General features: G+C 40.1%; 1 protein-coding gene and 1 pseudogene across 9 annotated transcripts in view; both read right to left on the bottom strand.

The window, feature by feature from the left end:
* RNF14 (ring finger protein 14) overlaps positions 1-17,342 on the bottom strand; it is a 37,981-nt gene that overhangs the window by 6,313 nt on the left and 14,326 nt on the right. For 5 of the 8 annotated variants that reach the window (XM_032239996.1, XM_032239818.1, XM_032240185.1 and 2 more), the window contains 2 exons: positions 15,999-16,129; positions 12,614-12,924 (listed from right to left, as the gene is read on the bottom strand). In XM_032239996.1, coding sequence (XP_032095887.1) covers positions 12,867-12,924; positions 15,999-16,129 — 189 coding nt within the window. In that variant the 3' untranslated portion in view covers positions 12,614-12,866. Of the gene's footprint in view, positions 1-2,287; positions 3,326-10,694; positions 12,925-15,998; positions 16,130-17,342 lie in introns of those variants that run through there. The other 3 variants (XR_004257468.1, XM_032240076.1, XM_032239743.1) reach the window with 3 other exon arrangements.
* On the bottom strand, positions 6,757-8,678 carry LOC116525137 (annotated as a pseudogene). Its single transcript, XR_004257596.1, has one exon. The product of XR_004257596.1 is annotated as a 10 kDa heat shock protein, mitochondrial pseudogene (transcript).

The following is a 17,342-nucleotide window of genomic DNA, read 5'->3' as shown; positions in this document are numbered from 1 at the left end:
TGTCATTTGTGGATTTGAGCCCCAAATTCAGAAGACTCTCTGGGCTATTTTTATATTTTAGAAAGAGCTGGTTAGCAAAGCCTCACACTCAGTCCTCACAAGAGCTTGCAGGAAGGTCACAAGGAGAACAGTCATCTATTGATCTCTTCTTCAGTCATCAGAGTAAAAATAAGAGATTTTATAAAAATGAAGCATCTATATGAAAAAGGGTAGGAATGAACAGATGAGAAATAAATGGTCATGTTCTGGCTGCACCTGAGATCCAGATGAGGATACAGCTGTTAAAAGACTAAGGCAGATTTGTGATGAGGGATAAAAAATTGCAAAGTATGGAAAAATACATTTAGGGGGTTTTTTTTTTTTAATATGATGAAATATCTTAGGTCAATATAGCCAATTAAGGAGGTAGATGTAGAAGTTGGAAGAAGGGTTTAATTTTTTAACAATTTTAAGGCTGGGTATAGTGGCTCACACCTATAATCCCAATACTTTGGGAGGCCAAAGCAGGAGGATCACCTGAGATCAGGGGCTCAAAACCAGCCTGGGCAGCATAACAAGACCCTGTCTCTACAAAATTTAAAAAAAAATTAGACAAGCATGCTGGTGCATGCCTGTAGTCTCAGCCACTCAGGAGGCTGAGGTGAGAGGATTGCTTAGGCCCAGAAGTTCAAGACTGCACCCCAGCTCTAGACAACAGAACAAGACCCCATCTCAAAAAAAAAAACCCACCAATTTTGAGATATAATTTACATGCTGATAAAGTTAACATTTAAATATAAATCCAATGATTTTTATATTTATGGAATTGTGTACCTCCTTACCACAATCCTTTTTTTTTTTTTTTTTTTTTTTTGAGACCCTAAAGTCTCACTGTAGCCTCCCAGGCTGGAGTGCAGTGGTGCAATCTCAGCTCACTGCAACTTCTGCCTCCTGGGTTCAAGTGATTCTCCTGCCTCAGCCTCCCCAGTAGCTGGGATTACAGGTGTGCACCAGCACATCCAGCTAATTTTTGTATTTTTAGCAGAGATGGGATTTCACCATGTTGACCAGGCTGGTCTTGAATTCCTGGCCCAAAATGATCTGCCTGCCTCGGCCTCCCAAAGTCCTGGGATTACAGGTATGAGCCACCATGCCCAGCACCACAATCCATTTCTATCATTCCCCAAAGCTCCCTACTCCTAACCCCAGTTCCAGGCAATTACTGGTCTGCTTTGTGTCCATAGATTTACCTTTTCTGGTCATTTCACATAAATGGAATCATGTGAGATGACATCTTTTGTGTCTGGCTTTTTTCACTAAGCATAACCTTTTTCAGGTTCATATAACACACAGCAGTAGTTCATTCCTTTTTATTGCTGTATAGTATTCCATTTTGTGGGCATACGTTTTGTTTATCCAATCAAGAAAGGTTTAAATTTTAAGTATGTTACAGAAAAGAAATTAACTATATTAAAATTAAACAAAAAAGGATTTAGTGAATGACAGCTAAACTGGATATCTCTGTATGAACTTGAGATCTTAGATCTGATATCTTTCCCAAGTCTGTATTTTCTTGGTTGCTCAACAGCATTGTCCTGCTACAACCAGTGCTTATGTATTCAAGTGGGATATATACCCCTGGGTCAGCTTGGGCATCTAATACCAGGGCTCCTTGGACAGGAGCTAATCATATGTTTTAGGGCAGGGATCAGAGTGGGCCTGGAATATTTTGTTACTGGAAATAAGGGTGCTTTCAAAAATGTCTGGAGCTGGTCAGGCACAGCGGCTCATACCTGTAATCCTAACACTTTGGGAGGCCGAGGCAGGCACATCACCTGAGGTCAGGAGTTCAAGACCAGCCTAGCCAAGATGGTGAAATGCCATCTCTACTAAAAATACAAAAAATTAGCTGGATGCAGTGGCATGTGCCTGTAATCCCAGCTACTTGCGAGGCTGAGGCAGGAGAATCGCTTGAACCTGGGAGGTGGAGGTTGCAGTGAGCTGCGATCATGCCACTGCACTCCAGCCTGGGCTACAGAGCAAGACTTTGTCTAAAAAAAAAAAAAATATCTGGGGCTTGTCCCAGTAAGTCTGGGGATGAAATAAAACAAAACAAAAATGTCAGTTTGTGCCTCAAAAATGAGGCAGTTTTGAGAGGACAAAACAGCCAGTTAAATGGGTTCCCACTGACCATTTTCACAATTTGATCAAAAAGGAAATATTAAATACAGCTGACTGGATCAAGTTGAATTTGTAAAACAGCAAGTTTGATAAGAAAGGGAAAAGGTAACATTAAGTGCACACAGAGTTGTATTTCAGGAAGAGTGGACAGAATGTGTTTAAAGTTTTATTATATTTAGTAAAAAAGTGGCAGTGTTGACATCAGTGGGTGCTGCCTTCCTCCATTAGTCTGTTTATAAAGTAGAGGTGAACACAAGAGCCTGGCCCACCATTCCCCCGACGGCCTACTCTTCCACTCTTTCCGTCCTTCAGGGCTTGCCTCTAATGTCATTTATCAGATAACTCTTCCCTGACCCTCCAATATAAAGCTGCAACCCCCAAGTTTGTATCCTTGCCGTGTGCTGTTTTCTCAGAACCTTTTACCACCAGACATGTATTTTGTTTCCCCCTAAATATAAGCTCCATGAAGGTAGGTGTTAAATACTGCTCTATTCTGCTCCTATAGCAGTGCCTTGGGATCTAGAAGGCACTGGTATTTGTTGAACCATAAGCCTGGTAGTTGTCCCCGAGTAGTGATTGTACACAACCACCAGGGGAAATCATAGCATATTATATAATGGATGAGCCAAATGGCCTACTGAGGAGATCTAACTTGGCAAATTTGATGCTTCTTTCCTGGGAACCAAAATCCTTACTGTGATGAGATGCTAGTGAAACACATCCATTTCCAGTAAGATACAATGTGAAAGGATTTTGAGTTATGCAGTAATGGGCAGGCAAAACAGAACATAGTAATTTGGACCCCAGGGGAGCCGTTACCACCAGCTGGCAGTCATGCTACATTAACAATCATACTAGTCCCTTTAGTCTCCTCAAAGACTAATTTGTAAGGTCCCAAACCTCTAACCCCTCTACCCCAGTTTTCCTCTCAACCGATGACCTCGAAAACAAAAGCAATCAGAAAAGAATGTCCATGAGTTCCCACCATCACACACCCACAGGCCAGCCCTGCTCTCATACTCTGCTGTCTTCCTGTTACCTGCTCCTTGGCTGAGCCCTCTGCTTGCACAGAAGATCCCGTCCTCTTTTGCCTCCTTGAAGATGTTGCTCTGACAACACTCCATCTCTCACCTACAGCATCTAATTGTCCTCTCCTGGACCACTCCTACAGCATTCAAGACAAGATTTAAAAACAAAACTCTACCTCATTTGCCCTCTCAGCTATATCCTCATTTCTCTGATCTCCTTTAGGGCAGTTTCTGGAGTTACCCATGCTCTAACTTTAATCTCTCCCTCTTCTATTCTCTCTTCTCCTTCTGGTATGGTAGTCCCCCTTCATCCACAAGGTATATGCTCCAGAATCCCCAGTGAATCTGAAATGTGAACAGTACTGAACCTGATACAGTTTTTTTCTATATGCATGTGACTATGCTAAAGTTTAATCTATAAACTAGGCACAGTAAGAGATTAACAGAAATGAAACAGAATTATAAGAATACCACTGTAATAAGTTATGTGAGTGTTGTCTCTCTCCCTCTCTCAAAATTTTATTGTATTGCACTTACCTATTTTTGGACTACAGTTGACCATAGAAAGTGAAACTGTGGGTAAGGGGGAAGTACCATATTCTTATTATGCAGAGCTATGCTTTTCTTTCTTCTTTCCCTTCTTTCCTTCTTTCCTTTCCTTTTCTTTTGAGACAAGCTCTCACTCTGTTGCCCAGGCTGGAGTGCAGTGGCATCATCTCGGCTCACTGCAACCTCTGCCTCCCAGGCTCAAGCGATCCTCCCACCTCAGCCTCCTCAGTAGCTGGGATTACAGGTGTGTGCCACCATGCCTGGCGTGTGTGTGTGTGTGTGTGTGTGTGTGTGTGTGTGTGTGTGTGTGTGTTTTGTAGAGACTGGGTTTCGCCATGTTGCCCAGGCTGGTCTCAAACTCCTGGCCTCAAGCAATCGCCTGCCTCAGCCTCCCAAAGTGCTGGGATTCCAGGTGCAAGCACTGCATCCAACCTACACTTTAAAAAATTATCCAACAGTTCTTGGATATTGTTTTCAAAATACTTTCCATTCCTTTTTGAAAATTTTCAGTTTCAATGTGGGCACTTTCTATTGACGTATCTTCAAGCTCACTGATTCTCTGTGGCAGCGTTCAGTCTTATGAGCCCATCAAAAGTATTCATCTCCGTTTCAATGTTTTATTTCTAGCATTTCTTTTGGATTCTAAGTTTCCATCTCTTGCTTGTATTACCTGACTATTCTGCTATGTTTTTCACTTTTTCTATTAGAGACCTGGCACATTAATCAGTTATTTTAAATTCCTAGTCTGATAACTCCCAAATCTCTACCATATCTGAGTCTGGCTCTGATGCTTGCTTTGTCTCTTTTTCCCTTTTAGCATGTTTTGTACTTTTTTACTAAAGCCAGACATGATGTATTAGGTAACAAGAACTGAGGTAAATAGGCCTTTAATGTAAGTTGTGTGTTTATCTGGCTAACAGGCTGCGTCTAATGTTTGCTGTGGGTGCTAGAGACTCTGATTTTCCTCAGTGTCCTTGTCTTCCCTGTTGTCTTTGGGTTTCCCTAGAAATTCCTTATTAAAATAGAGTCTGTGCCTTGCAGCTTTCTCTGTTGGAATCCACTGTTATCCTGGAGCCCTACTGAAGGTATCGTATTGGTGAGGAGAAGCACTGCATACTCTTATGATTACATCTGTCTTTTTTTAGTGGAACCTTGTTTTTTCCTCTTATGTGAGACAGGAAGGCTAGAGGCAGGTTGAGACATCCATCTGCCTTTCTCCTAGGCTAGAGAAGGCCCCTGCAAGTAGTTTTCCCTGAGAAAACCGTTCTCTGCCATGGAGAACAGAAGCTCTGGGGCTACTTTCTTCCTGGATGTATTTCAAAATGGTTACTTTCCCCTTCCTGTGTCCAAAGCACAAGGGAATTTTTCTGCCATCTTTACAGAAGAACCCAGTGGGTCTCCTTGAGGTAAAACCCACCAAAGTGTGGGGTCCCCTTAGACTAGCTCCTGGTTTTGAATTCTCAAGCTAGTTAGTCCATACTTAGCTCACAGCCATTTGTTTAGATCTCAATTACTGGCTCCAGCAGCTTCTGCCTTAGGTGAGCCCATCTATTTTCCTGCTTATTTTTGCAGTGAAGATTTGCCCTGTGACCTCAATTCTCTGAAAGATGTAAAAAAAGCTGTTTATCAATTTGCTCAGCCTTTTTCTTATTATGAGGACACCCCATTCTTTCTCAAACACATTCCAGATTTGCAACTGCCCTCCAATGAAACAGCACTTGTCAAAGTCCCAGGGACCTCAACACTGACTGCTACAATTGTTACAGCTCACAGTACTTGACCTTTTTGCGGTGTATGACACAGCTGATTACTCCTTCCCTTAAACCTGACTTGGTTTCCAAGACACCACACACGGCTGGTTTTCTTAACCTTACTGGCCACTGTCTGTCTTTGCTGGTTCTTCCTCATCTCTTTGACCTCTTAGCATCTGGAGTGACCAATACTCAGTCCTTGGACCTTTCTCTACATGTAACTCACTCCCTTAGTAATGTCATCTCGTCTCATGGCTTTAAATACCATTTACATGTTGACTCCCATAATTCTATCTCCAGCCTGAGTCGCTCCCTTCAACTCTGGACTAGAATATCCTGCTGCCTATCTGTCATCTCCCCTGGGATAACTACCAGGCATCTCAAATTTACCTGTCCACAACCAGATTCCTGATATTCAGCCACAAACCTGTGCTACCTACAGGTTTCTCATCTCAGCTGCTCAAAAATACCTAGAAATCAACCCTGATGCATTATTTTCTCACATTATACATCAAGCCTATCAGCAACTCCTATTAGTTTTACCTTTGAGATAAGTACAGAATCTAATCAATTCTCAAGATTTTAACTTCTGGCACCCTGGTAAAAGCCAACTGCACTTTTCACCTGAGCTACTGTAAATGGCCTCCTAATTGGTTTCTTTCCACCTTTGCTCACCATTCCCCTAAGACACAAGCCAGACCCTAACACTCCTCTGCTCAATGCCCCCCATCTCAGAGTGGCAGCCAAAGTTCACACAAGGCTCTGTATAGTCTACAGCACCACCTGCTCATATCCCATCTCTCACTCTTCCTTGGTTTGCTTCAGCCCTGACTGGCTACCACACTGTTCCTAGAGCCCGCTTACATGCTCATATCCCAAGGGCTTTGCCCATGCTGTCTCTGCCTGGAATTCTCTCCTCCCAGGTGTCCAGAAGGTTCAATTTCACACTGCCCAGCCTTTGTTCAAGTGCTATCTTAATGGAGTCTTCTCTATAAATAGATTCTAACATTGCCCTGCCTCCCCTAACTCTGTATTTCTTCTCCCCAACTTCTATGACTTTTTTTTTTTTTTTTTTTTTTTTGAGACAAAGGTCTTGCTTTGTCATTCAGGCTAGAGTGCAGTGGTGTGATCAAGGCTCACTGCAGCCTTGACTGCCTGAGCTCAAGAAATCCTCCTGCCTTAGCATCCTGAGGGTCAGCTGGGACTACAGGCACATACCACTGCAGCCAGCTAATTTTTAGGTTTTTGTTTTGTTTTGTTTTTTTAAAAGACAGGGTTTTGCTTTGTTGCCCAGATTGGTCTCAAAACTCCTGGCTCCAGGCGATCCTCTCACTTCAGCCTCCCAAAGCACTAGGACTACAGGCATGAGCCACTGCACACGGCCCCGTGGCACTTATCTTCTGATGAATCAGATAATTTACTTAGTGTCTCTTTCCTTCTGTCAGAATTTAAGTTCCACGGGCAGGGAGATTATGTCTGTTTTATTTACTGCTACATTCTCACCACCTTGAAAAAGAGTAAGGCCCACTGCAGGGTATTCCATCAATATTTGTTAAATAAGTGAGTTATTCTAGGCAATACTATAGGTTGCAAAAAGTAGAATCAGACTGAGGGTAAGACCCACAATCGCTTTTAAAATTTACATGTATTTATGTTGTATTAGTGTAAGTTTAGTTGTTTTTCTTTTTTTCATTTTTATAATGAAGGGAAAAAGAGACACAAGCAAGGTAAAGAAGTGACTATGCTGACTTTGTACTTAGCAACTTCAGCATCAAATCTCCCTAAGTTTCCAGTGTACACAATCTTCTCCAAAGCATCCTCTGGCTCAGAGAAATGTGGGAATCCTTGGAGTGGTAAATCTTCAGACAACCTGAGAAACTGTACAGTCTACATGATGGGTGCTGAAAGTTGATTATTACCATCAACATTTGTTAAGAATACCCCTAAAGCTCCCATAGCCAGATTTCTGACCACACTCAGTCTGGCCTGATTTTTTTTAGTTAAGGTTTGGGGAGCAGGCTGGCTCCTCTTACCAGCATCAAAGGGGACCATGATGTTAAAATTCCTAGGTCCTACTTAGGAATTTCATATACAACTTCATTTCCCTACTTTGGTGGCTGAAGGTAAGTGCCACTATCAGGGATGACACTCTGCTATGTAACAACTGCATGTCAACTGTGGTTCATGTACACTTTTAAGTATTTAAAAATTTCAGATAATACTGCTGTTCCTGCCTTGCTACTATTGTTAGATACCATTCTGTCTACTAAAGTATAAAACAGACTATAATGAAATATGAGAAAAATTTAAATACCAGAAGTTACATCTACTTCTAAAACAAAACAACATACTCTTACCTGTCTTAACCAGTGACTATATATTTTTTCATCAGTTATCATTAGTTTTTATAAAAGAGAGATATGGAAATTATTTACATGATGAAAGATTTCAGAACTTCAGTGGAATGGGTAGCTTCATGTTGACGCCATCTCAATAGTGACTTATTTCAGTCTATATACTTTCCAAGAATGTCACCATCTCTAAATCGGAAATAATCCTTGTCATCTAGAACTACTTTGGTGCCTCCATATTCTTGGAGAAGAACTTTATCTCCAACTTTGATGGTAACTGGTTGAATCTCTCCACCCTTTCCTTTAGAACCCGATCCAACAGCGACTACTGTTGCTTGCAACACTTCTCCTTGAGATTTTTCTGGAAGGATAATGTCTCCTGTGGTTACAGTTTCAGCAGCACTCTTTTCAACCAATACTCGGTCAAAGAGTAGAAGAAACTCTCTAAACGCCTGTCCTGCCATGAGTCCCTCTGCCTCAGACTCAGACTCTGCTCTGGCGCACCGTGGCAAGGAGACCACCAGTGACTATATTTTTATAACATGGGAACTTCTGCCACCTGCTGGCAAAGTTAACACTAGGTGGGAGTTCCAAACTCCAGTCAAAATTCTGAAATTCCCTTTCAAAGCAGACAGCCACATGAATAACTTTATTATTATCTCCTCTAATTAACTCTCATTACTCTTGACAGAAAAAATACATACTAAGTATATTAAGAGATTACTAATGTAAATTAGAACTGTCTACGACTAAAAAAGAAGACTTTGGGCAAATGACTTTGGGCCAGGCATGGTGGCTCACACCTCTAATCCTAGCACTTTGGGAGGCCAAGGCGGGTGGATCACTTGAAGTCAGGGGTTTGAAACTAGCCTGGCCAACATGGTGAAACCCCATACAAAAAAAAAAAAATTTGCTGAGTGCAGTGGAAGGCACCTGTAATCCCAGTTACTCAGGAGGCTGAGGCAGGAGTATCTCTTGAACCTGGGAGGCAGAGGTTGTAGTGAGCCAAGATCATGCCATTGCACTCCAGCCTGGGTGACAGAGCAAGACTCTGTCTCAAAAAAAAAAAATAAATAAAAGACTGCTGACACCACCACAAGTCTGTCTGGGAATATGGCTTCTTCTGATTCTCAGCCTTTCCTACCTTCACCAGCTCCTCCATAGGTCAACAGGAAGGAATACATCTACTCAACAAGCTTTGGGATTTAGCCAAGATGGCAAGCTAATTCTCACACCAGTGCACAGTCTAATGGGTCCAGCTGACTTCCTGACTTGATCAACTTGCTCAGTGTTTAATGTTTCTCAAGAAGCTGAGCAGAAAAATTACCAGAACAGGTGAACAGCCTAAAACTGCATATACAGCACTGGAACATCCTGAGAAGTAACCAATTTAAAGCTACAAAAGATCTCAGTCAAAAAGAAATCATTGATTTGCTGAGCCTGCTAGGATTAAGTTATCTGTCTTTAAAAGTTTTTTGGGCTCCTGCCCAATCCAGCTATACCAAGGTCTAATGAATGTTTATATAAAAATAAAAACAGATGAGAAACTGTGACAGCTGAGTGGGGTCTAAGGGAACACAAAGACTAAATCTAATAATGTGGTATCCTAGAAGGGATCCTGGAACAGAAAAAGGACATTAGGTAAAACTAAGAAAATCCGAAAAAAGTATGAACTCAATAATAGCAATACTGCTTCATTAATGTGATAAATGTGCCACACTAATATGTTAATAAGGAAAACCAAGTATGGGGTACATGGGAACGCTGTACAATCTTTGCAATTTTTCTGTAAATCTATACTCTAAAATACAGTCTTTTATAAAAAAGATGGTTAATAGGGTAGCTAAATAAAAATTATAATAATAAAAATTAAAACTAAAAGAAAGAGGCCGGGCGCGGTGGCTCAAGCCTGTAATCCCAGCACTTTGGGAGGCCGAGGCGGGTGGATCACGAGGTCAAGAGATCGAGACCATCCTGGTCAACATGGTGAAACCCCGTCTCTACTAAAAATACAAAACATTAGCTGGGCATGGTGGCACGTGCCTGTAATCCCAGCTACTCAGGAGGCTGAGGCAGGAGAATTGCCTGAACCCAGGAGGCGGAGGTTGCCGTGAGCCGAGATCGCGCCATTGCACTCCAGCCTGGGTAACAAGAGCGAAACTCCGTCTAAAAAAAAAAAAAAACAAAAAAAAAACAAAACAAAACAAAACAAAACAAAAAAACTAAAAGAAAGATGGATGAAACAAGATGCATCTCAATTGACAGAGGCAGATCCTTAAGTTAGTTCAATCGCAAGCTTAAAATGTCACAGAGCTTCTATTTTGACTTTAAAAAAAAAAAGTTACTTGGTAGCTTATTTTCATTTATCAGCTCTAGACCCAAACTTTTTACATAAAAATGTAGAGACATTGACTCTTCAAACTCCCCCACAAAACACCCAGGAGCCTAGGCACCATGACTCATGCCTGTAATCCCAGCACTTTGGCAGGCAAAGGCAGAAGATCACTTGAACTCAGGAGTTTAAGATCAGCCTGGGTAATATAGCGAGACTTTTTTTTTTTTTTTTTTTTTACGAGACTTCTTTTCTACTAAACATTAAAACAAAAAACAAACAAACAAACAAAGTAGCTGGGTGTGGTACCACATGCCTGTAGTCCCAGCTGCTCAGGAGGCTGAAGTGAGAGGATTGCTTCAGACCAGGAGAGCAAGGCTGCAGTGAGCTATGATTACACTACTGTACTCCAGCCTGGGTGACAGAGTGAGGCCCTGTCTCAAAAGAAAAAAGACCCATGAGGTTCATACTAATTTATGGCAAATCTCAGCTCACTGGTAAAAAAGACTTTCATGAAATTAAAGCAGGTACAAAACTCTTTATTCTATCATATATTTTGCTGACACAGCAACCTTCTACAAACCCAATTGTTTTACAAGGCATTTGGGTAGTTACCCAAATCTTTCATTGTACTAAGACAAAAGTACTCTACCAAAACTATACCATCTTAAAATTAGCTCATAACTCATGTTTCAAAAATACAAGCCCTATTTTCTTTGTTAAAATTGAGTTATAAAGACTTTGCACCTAAGAGAGAATCACTAAGGTGACCAAATTTTTGAGACTAAACACCAAACACCTGTGTTGTATTTTTACTATCATAAATGGGAAAAAAGCCTTTCATTTCTTTCATAAAACTATATTATAAAGGCTTCTTTCCTACTTCCATGGCATCATCAACAACATACAACAGCTTAAAATAAAATGATCTCTAGAAAATAACAAGTAGCTCATGAACTATAGAGCTTCTGAGTAGCTCTTTATGAATAAATCTTAATTAAATTCCTCTTTGATCACAGAAATCACTCTTCTCAGGTATATATTGTAGAACAAATCATTTTAATTTCTTATCTTCAATTTATTCTTTAAATTAACCTCAATTTTTATGCAAAATGTCCTGAATGGAAGACCATAAACTATCTGGTTTAAACAAAATATGTGCCCTAAAACCTAAGCTCAGTCACAAGCCCAGGTAAAAGACATGCTATTCTGTGACCTTTTTCTTAAGAATATGTAATATGCCGAACAATTTTAAAATGTGATTAGTTGCCTTGGTGACAGAACAAATGGCAGCAACTCTGTTCTAATTATAAGATAATCTTAAAATTTATTTTTATTTTTAAGATTAAGCATCCTCTTTGACAATCCAAAAACATAGTCTTTGCTCACTCTGGACACACATACCTAAAACAGTTAAAAGTGATTGCTCAATTTTCAATGACAAAGTAGGAAAAAAAGAATACATTGTCAAGCTGCAGTTCAATTTTTCTGTCCTCTTTTCCAAAAAATTTTACTTTGCTACCTAGCCACTCACCAACGATAAGAAAAGACAATTTTTCAAAAAGCCAACAAAACCCAGAAAAAGGAACAGGTATCAATTCAAAATTATCACCCCAAACACTGCTGCTGCAAAAAAAGAGTATGAAGCCAAATTCCCATAGATTGTTAGAGAAGATCTTTAAAAGTAATTCAGAAAGTTAGGACTGGAACTACAGTGGTATAGACAGGTTATACTGTCATTATACGCATATACAGTGGTAAATGCGGATAATTCAAGAACATTCAGCTTGGGAATATATTAAGCTTTCTCCTATTCCAGCAGAAGAAATAAAAACATGTGCTTCTGGAATATTAAAATTGTCCTTACAAACAGAAGGTAGGGAAAAGGTAATGAGGGAGAATGTGGAACACAAGTAGCAAAGACAAGTCATTTTGAATCTAGGTTCTAACACCCAGGAAAGTTGAATAGAACTAAAATTCTTCTGAGCCAGTTATCACTAAATTCTAGATTTGGCCTGAAACCAGTAGACCATATACACTACTAATAAATATCAAGTGCCCCACAGTGTTTGTGGTATTAAAACATATTTTTAAATTATTATAAATTTCCATTCTGAAAACTAGATCAAAATGACACTGGACCATCCAGTCAGTTTCAGAGTAAAGGACTTCCTCTAAAGAGAACTGACTTGGCAGAAATTTAGATTGGTAGGAATGTGATTAACATGGAGTAAATTAAATGAGATCAGGTTCTCAGTATAATTTTCATAAGGCTTCTACCCACCCCAGTTGTAAGGAGTAGTACTGAGGGAGCTCCAACAGAATGTCTTAGAAGGATGCTTCTCAGAGACAAAGGGTCTCTAAGTTTAACTCTTGACCCCTCTTCTCCTTACCTAAGGCTTGGGGAAGAAAATAAATATTTAATTTTTAACTATTCAGAGCTTTGGGAACATTATAATATTCTGTAGTTTCGTTTTCTGAACCTTTGGCTTATAATTTTTCTCAACTTACATTAAAAATGTATGAATGCACCTTCTTCAGTAGTACCACATGAAAATATAAACCTTGTTCTTCCATAACTTCTACATAGGAAGAATGAATGAATAGTATCCTAAATATCCTGCAAAGTTACTTTGTGTACTTGACAAAAGATTAGGGAAAACCAATCCACTTCCATATCTTAAGCAGTAGTTAACTAGTCTTCAATCTCATCTTCCCAAATATCGTCAGCAACATCCACAGCATAAAACAGCCTGGAAGCATAGAGAAAGGTACATTTTAAAACACTTGAATGAAACAATTATAAATTGCCTCTCCTCTCAAAAATATTTTCTGTACTCTTATAACATTTCTGTACATCCTTTCTTCTCCTTTAATCATTCCACTGAGGAGGGCTGAAATCTGGGCCCCTCTGAACAATCTACCCTAAAGTTGGTTAAGAACAGCCCTTTTAGGGTGGATGAGTGCCTGCCCAGCTCCATTCCCATCTGGCCTGGAAATTTAATTGGCTGTAAGTCTTTTGGCCACAGCAGTCCCACTGAGGGCCTGGATTGAGGCAGGGAGGTTTGCCACACCACTCCAGCAACGATATGGGACAAAATAAGTTTGACCATCAATGCTTTCTCTGGCAAATCTCAGCCAAAAGGGGGAAAATGAGAAATAAAAATGAAATATAAGTTCCACAACCAACTGAACAGACCCTTTCCTGGCCAAGGGGACCCCAGAGTAATCTTGAAAATGGGAGGCCAGATATACCTGGTCATAGCCCCCTCCCTCACCCCTCCCTCACTGACCACCATTAGGTTTTCTTTCTTTTTTTTTTTTTTTGAGACGGAGTTTCGCTCTTGTTACCCAGGCTGGAGTGCAATGGCGCGATCTCGGCTCACCGCAACCTCCGCCTCCTGGGTTCAGGCAATTCTCCTGCCTCAGCCTCCTGAGTAGCTGGGATTACAGGCACGCACCACCATGCCCAGCTAATTTTTTGTATTTTTAGTAGAGATGGGGTTTCACCATGTTGACCAGGATGGTCTCGATCTCTTGACCTCGTGATCCACCCACCTCGGCCTCCCAAAGTGCTGGGATTACAGGCTTGAGCCACCGCGCCTGGCCCAGGTTTTCTTTCTTAAGGGTTAAACAAACCAACCCTTTGGGAAGATTTGCTCCACAGCTGATATCAACCAATGGCCTGATTGCTGTCCCTCCCTTCTACAGATTTGGCACAAAAAAAGGAGCAGCATTTCTTCCTGCTAATACAGCGGTTCTAGCCAGTCTATGGAGGATGTGTACTGAGGTTTTCCTGTTCTCTGCTTCACCTTTTCATGTCAGAGAACTGCCCCACAGATCATGCTTATGCCACCTTTTTTCTTTTTTTGAGATGGAGTTTCACTCTTGTTGCCCAGGCTGGAGTGCAATGGCGCAATCTTGGCTCACTGCAATCTCTGCCTCCCAGGTTCAAGCAATTCTCCCGCCTCCTGAGTAGCTGGGATTACAGGCATGTGCCACCATGCCTGGCTAATTTTGTATTTTTAGTAGAGATGAGGTTTCTCCATGTTGGTCAAGCTGGTCTCGAACTCCTGACCTCAGGCGATCTGCCCACCTCAGCCTCCCAAAGTGCTGGGATTATAGGCGTGAGCCACCGCTCCCGGCCAATGCCATCATTTTTTGAACATGGGTCCCCTGAAGGGGAATGAAGCTCAACTGCACATGCGGCATGTTTCTCCTTTCATACATATTCATTACTCCTCCTATAGCTTATTGAATATGTACATCTGGCTATCTTGTAGGGCATAAATCCCTGTCTTCCTCTTCGCACCCTTAAAGTGTCTGTTTCTAGTTTCTGGCTGAAGGCTATGCTTCCCAACCTCTCAGAATGGCCACCTTGTAGGCTGCAACTCTTTATGAAAAATAAAGCTCTCCTTTCCAAATTAAAACAAACAAAACAGTCCTTTTAGAATCCAGACAAACTCTCCAGGACCAAGGATAAACAATAATGGGGGATGAGTATCACAAAACTGATACTCAGTGTACACAATACATAGAATAAGCCAAGACTGGGGAAGTCAGGCAATTTAGAAGCAACCGAACTCTTTTAAGACACTATTATTAATATTACATGTTCATCACTCCATTCTATCTTCATGGTTCTTGTACCCTCCATTTGTAGAATGTTTTGTAGCTATCAATTTGTCTTCCTTTCCTTATGTTACCTACAATTTATGCAATTTCCAATGCTCGATTTCCAATAGTTCATGGCAGGGGTTGTTTCTTCAATTTCTCTTATAGTTTCACAATACCAATGTATTTACTTAATAGACACCCCTTAACAAAGATCATCAACTGATGCTGAGAGTGGGAGCTCTTGGAGAACAGGATATTCCCATTGTGCCAAGGAATCACCCCACAGATTACTTACTAATAACAAAATGGAAAACTTACCTTTACAATAAAGCAAACAGTAGAACTGAGCACCACACTAATGGAGGACATCATGGGCCTCCTGATGTGATCCAATGTGGAATACACATCACTCCTCATGAAGTATCAGCAGAAAAAATGTTACTCTAAATCTGATCAAACTTCAGTCTAGACCTAACTTCCAGTTTATAGCGAATAGGATACAGAAACAAGATAAAGGATATCATGGACAAATAAAACTCTAGAAGGTAAGATGTTATATAAGACTACTGGCCTGGACTTTTCAAAAAGTGAATGTTCACAACACACACACACACACACACACACACACACACACACACACAAAGGTGAGCCAAAGCTTTTCTGTATTGAGAGACTAAAGAGAACCAAATCCATTGACTGAACTTGTTTAGATTCTGGTTCAATCAAATAACTTTAAAAGATATTTTCAAGGATAGTTAGGAAGTTTCAAATATGTATGTTTACTAGATAGCAATATGCCACTATCATTACATTTTTTTAAAGTACTGTCATTATGTGGAAGCATTTCCTTATCCTAGGAGAAAGGTGGAAATATTTAGAGTTGAAGCATTACCATAACTCTATGTAGTTCATTAAAAATGTTAAGGGAACAAATATGGCAAAGTACTATCAATTGTTAATTTAGGTGGAAAGTATCCTATTCATAGTCCTATCCTTTCAAATTCTCTGTATGTTTGAAAACTTTCACTGTAAAAACTTCCACATAGTGTATATTCTCATTATAAAACTCATTTTTGAGAAAAATAATATAAAAATTCCTTTATGGGGGAAAACAGGTAAGATAATTCTCTTAAGTAAGTCCAAGTACTAAATAAAACACTGGATTTATAGTCTGCAAATCAAGTACCTGGGGAATTCTGTGTATACATACCGGTTAAAACATGGTGAAGCAGGATCATTGAAATGTTTGTAAGGGTTTGCTCTAGACAGAGAACCCATGCAAATCCAACAGAAATATTGCATACAGCCAGTACATGTCATCTTGTTACATCCATCTAATTTCTGGTGGGAAGGATAGAAAGAGAAAAATATCAAGGCTGTAAAAGCAGAAGAGACAGGCGCATGCCAAAAAGATTCAGTACAACATTCTCCTAGTCACAGATAACTATGTAATGCTTTCTATTTTATATTACAAGTAAAATAAAGAAAATAGGTAGCTAGTGTTACTACAACTAGCTACTTGGCACAGTCTCTTCTGATAAACAGTAGATACAAATTACACACATATAACTGGAACACATAGTTAGATTAACATTAAAATATTTGGATGTAACAAGTGTGGGTTTTTAATTTTTACATAAATCTAAGTAAATATTTGGTACCAAGTCCTCCATTCTGTCATAGGGCTAAGGTATGCTAAAATTGATTATATGGCCTGGTGCAGTGGTTCATGCCTGTAATCCCAGCACTTTGGGTGGTCAAGGCAGGCGGATCATTTAAGGTCAGGAGTTCGAGACCAGCCTGGCCAACATGGTGAAACCCCATCTCTACTAAAAATACAAAAAATTAGCCAGGTGTGGCCAGTGGTGGCTGGCACCTGTAATCCCAGCTACTCGGGAGGCTGAGGCATGAGAATTCCTTGAACCTGGGAAGTGAAGATTGCAGTGAGCTGAGATTGCGCTACTACACTCTAGCCTAGGCAATAGAGAGAGATTCAGTATCAAAAAAAAAAAAAAAAAAAAGTGATTATATATAGTGCCAGTTTCCTCAATGGAATAATAGGTATCACCACTAGGTTCAGCTCAGACAGAACGATAGAATCAAATGCAAAGATGTATTTTGATTTTAAAATATATTAAGATTTTTGTTAAGAAGCAATAGATTTGTCTGATTATTTTGGCTCAGATAAATTCCTGAGTATATCTTAATTAAACCGGTGTGCAGCATTCCAGGGTAGTTCTGAGAGATCAGATTTGATTTATTTTTTAATCACATAGATGAAGTAAGAATTGACCATAGCTCTAGTATGCTCTTCTTAAAACCCATTCAATTTTGAGGTGGATACAATGTGAGAACAAAGGTCGCTGTTAAGAAAATACTTGGAAAAGGGAAGTCTACATACATTTAAGGTTGATAACAATATTTAGTAGTGAAATTTCCATCTTCCAAGTAAGAAAGTGTAAAAATACCAGCATGTGTTTTCTAAGTCATAAAAGTGACTAATAAGGCTTCTTAAGGTAATCATAACATGCTTGCAAGGCTGATGGCCTCCAAC

The sequence above is a fragment of the Sapajus apella genome, unplaced genomic scaffold, assembly GCF_009761245.1.
Source record: "Sapajus apella isolate SASKATOON/1434 unplaced genomic scaffold, GSC_monkey_1.0 scaffold1, whole genome shotgun sequence".
NCBI classification, from domain to species: domain Eukaryota; kingdom Metazoa; phylum Chordata; class Mammalia; order Primates; family Cebidae; genus Sapajus; species Sapajus apella.
Note: the sequence above shows the minus strand (reverse complement) of the source record. Positions and strands in the feature narration are given on the sequence as shown.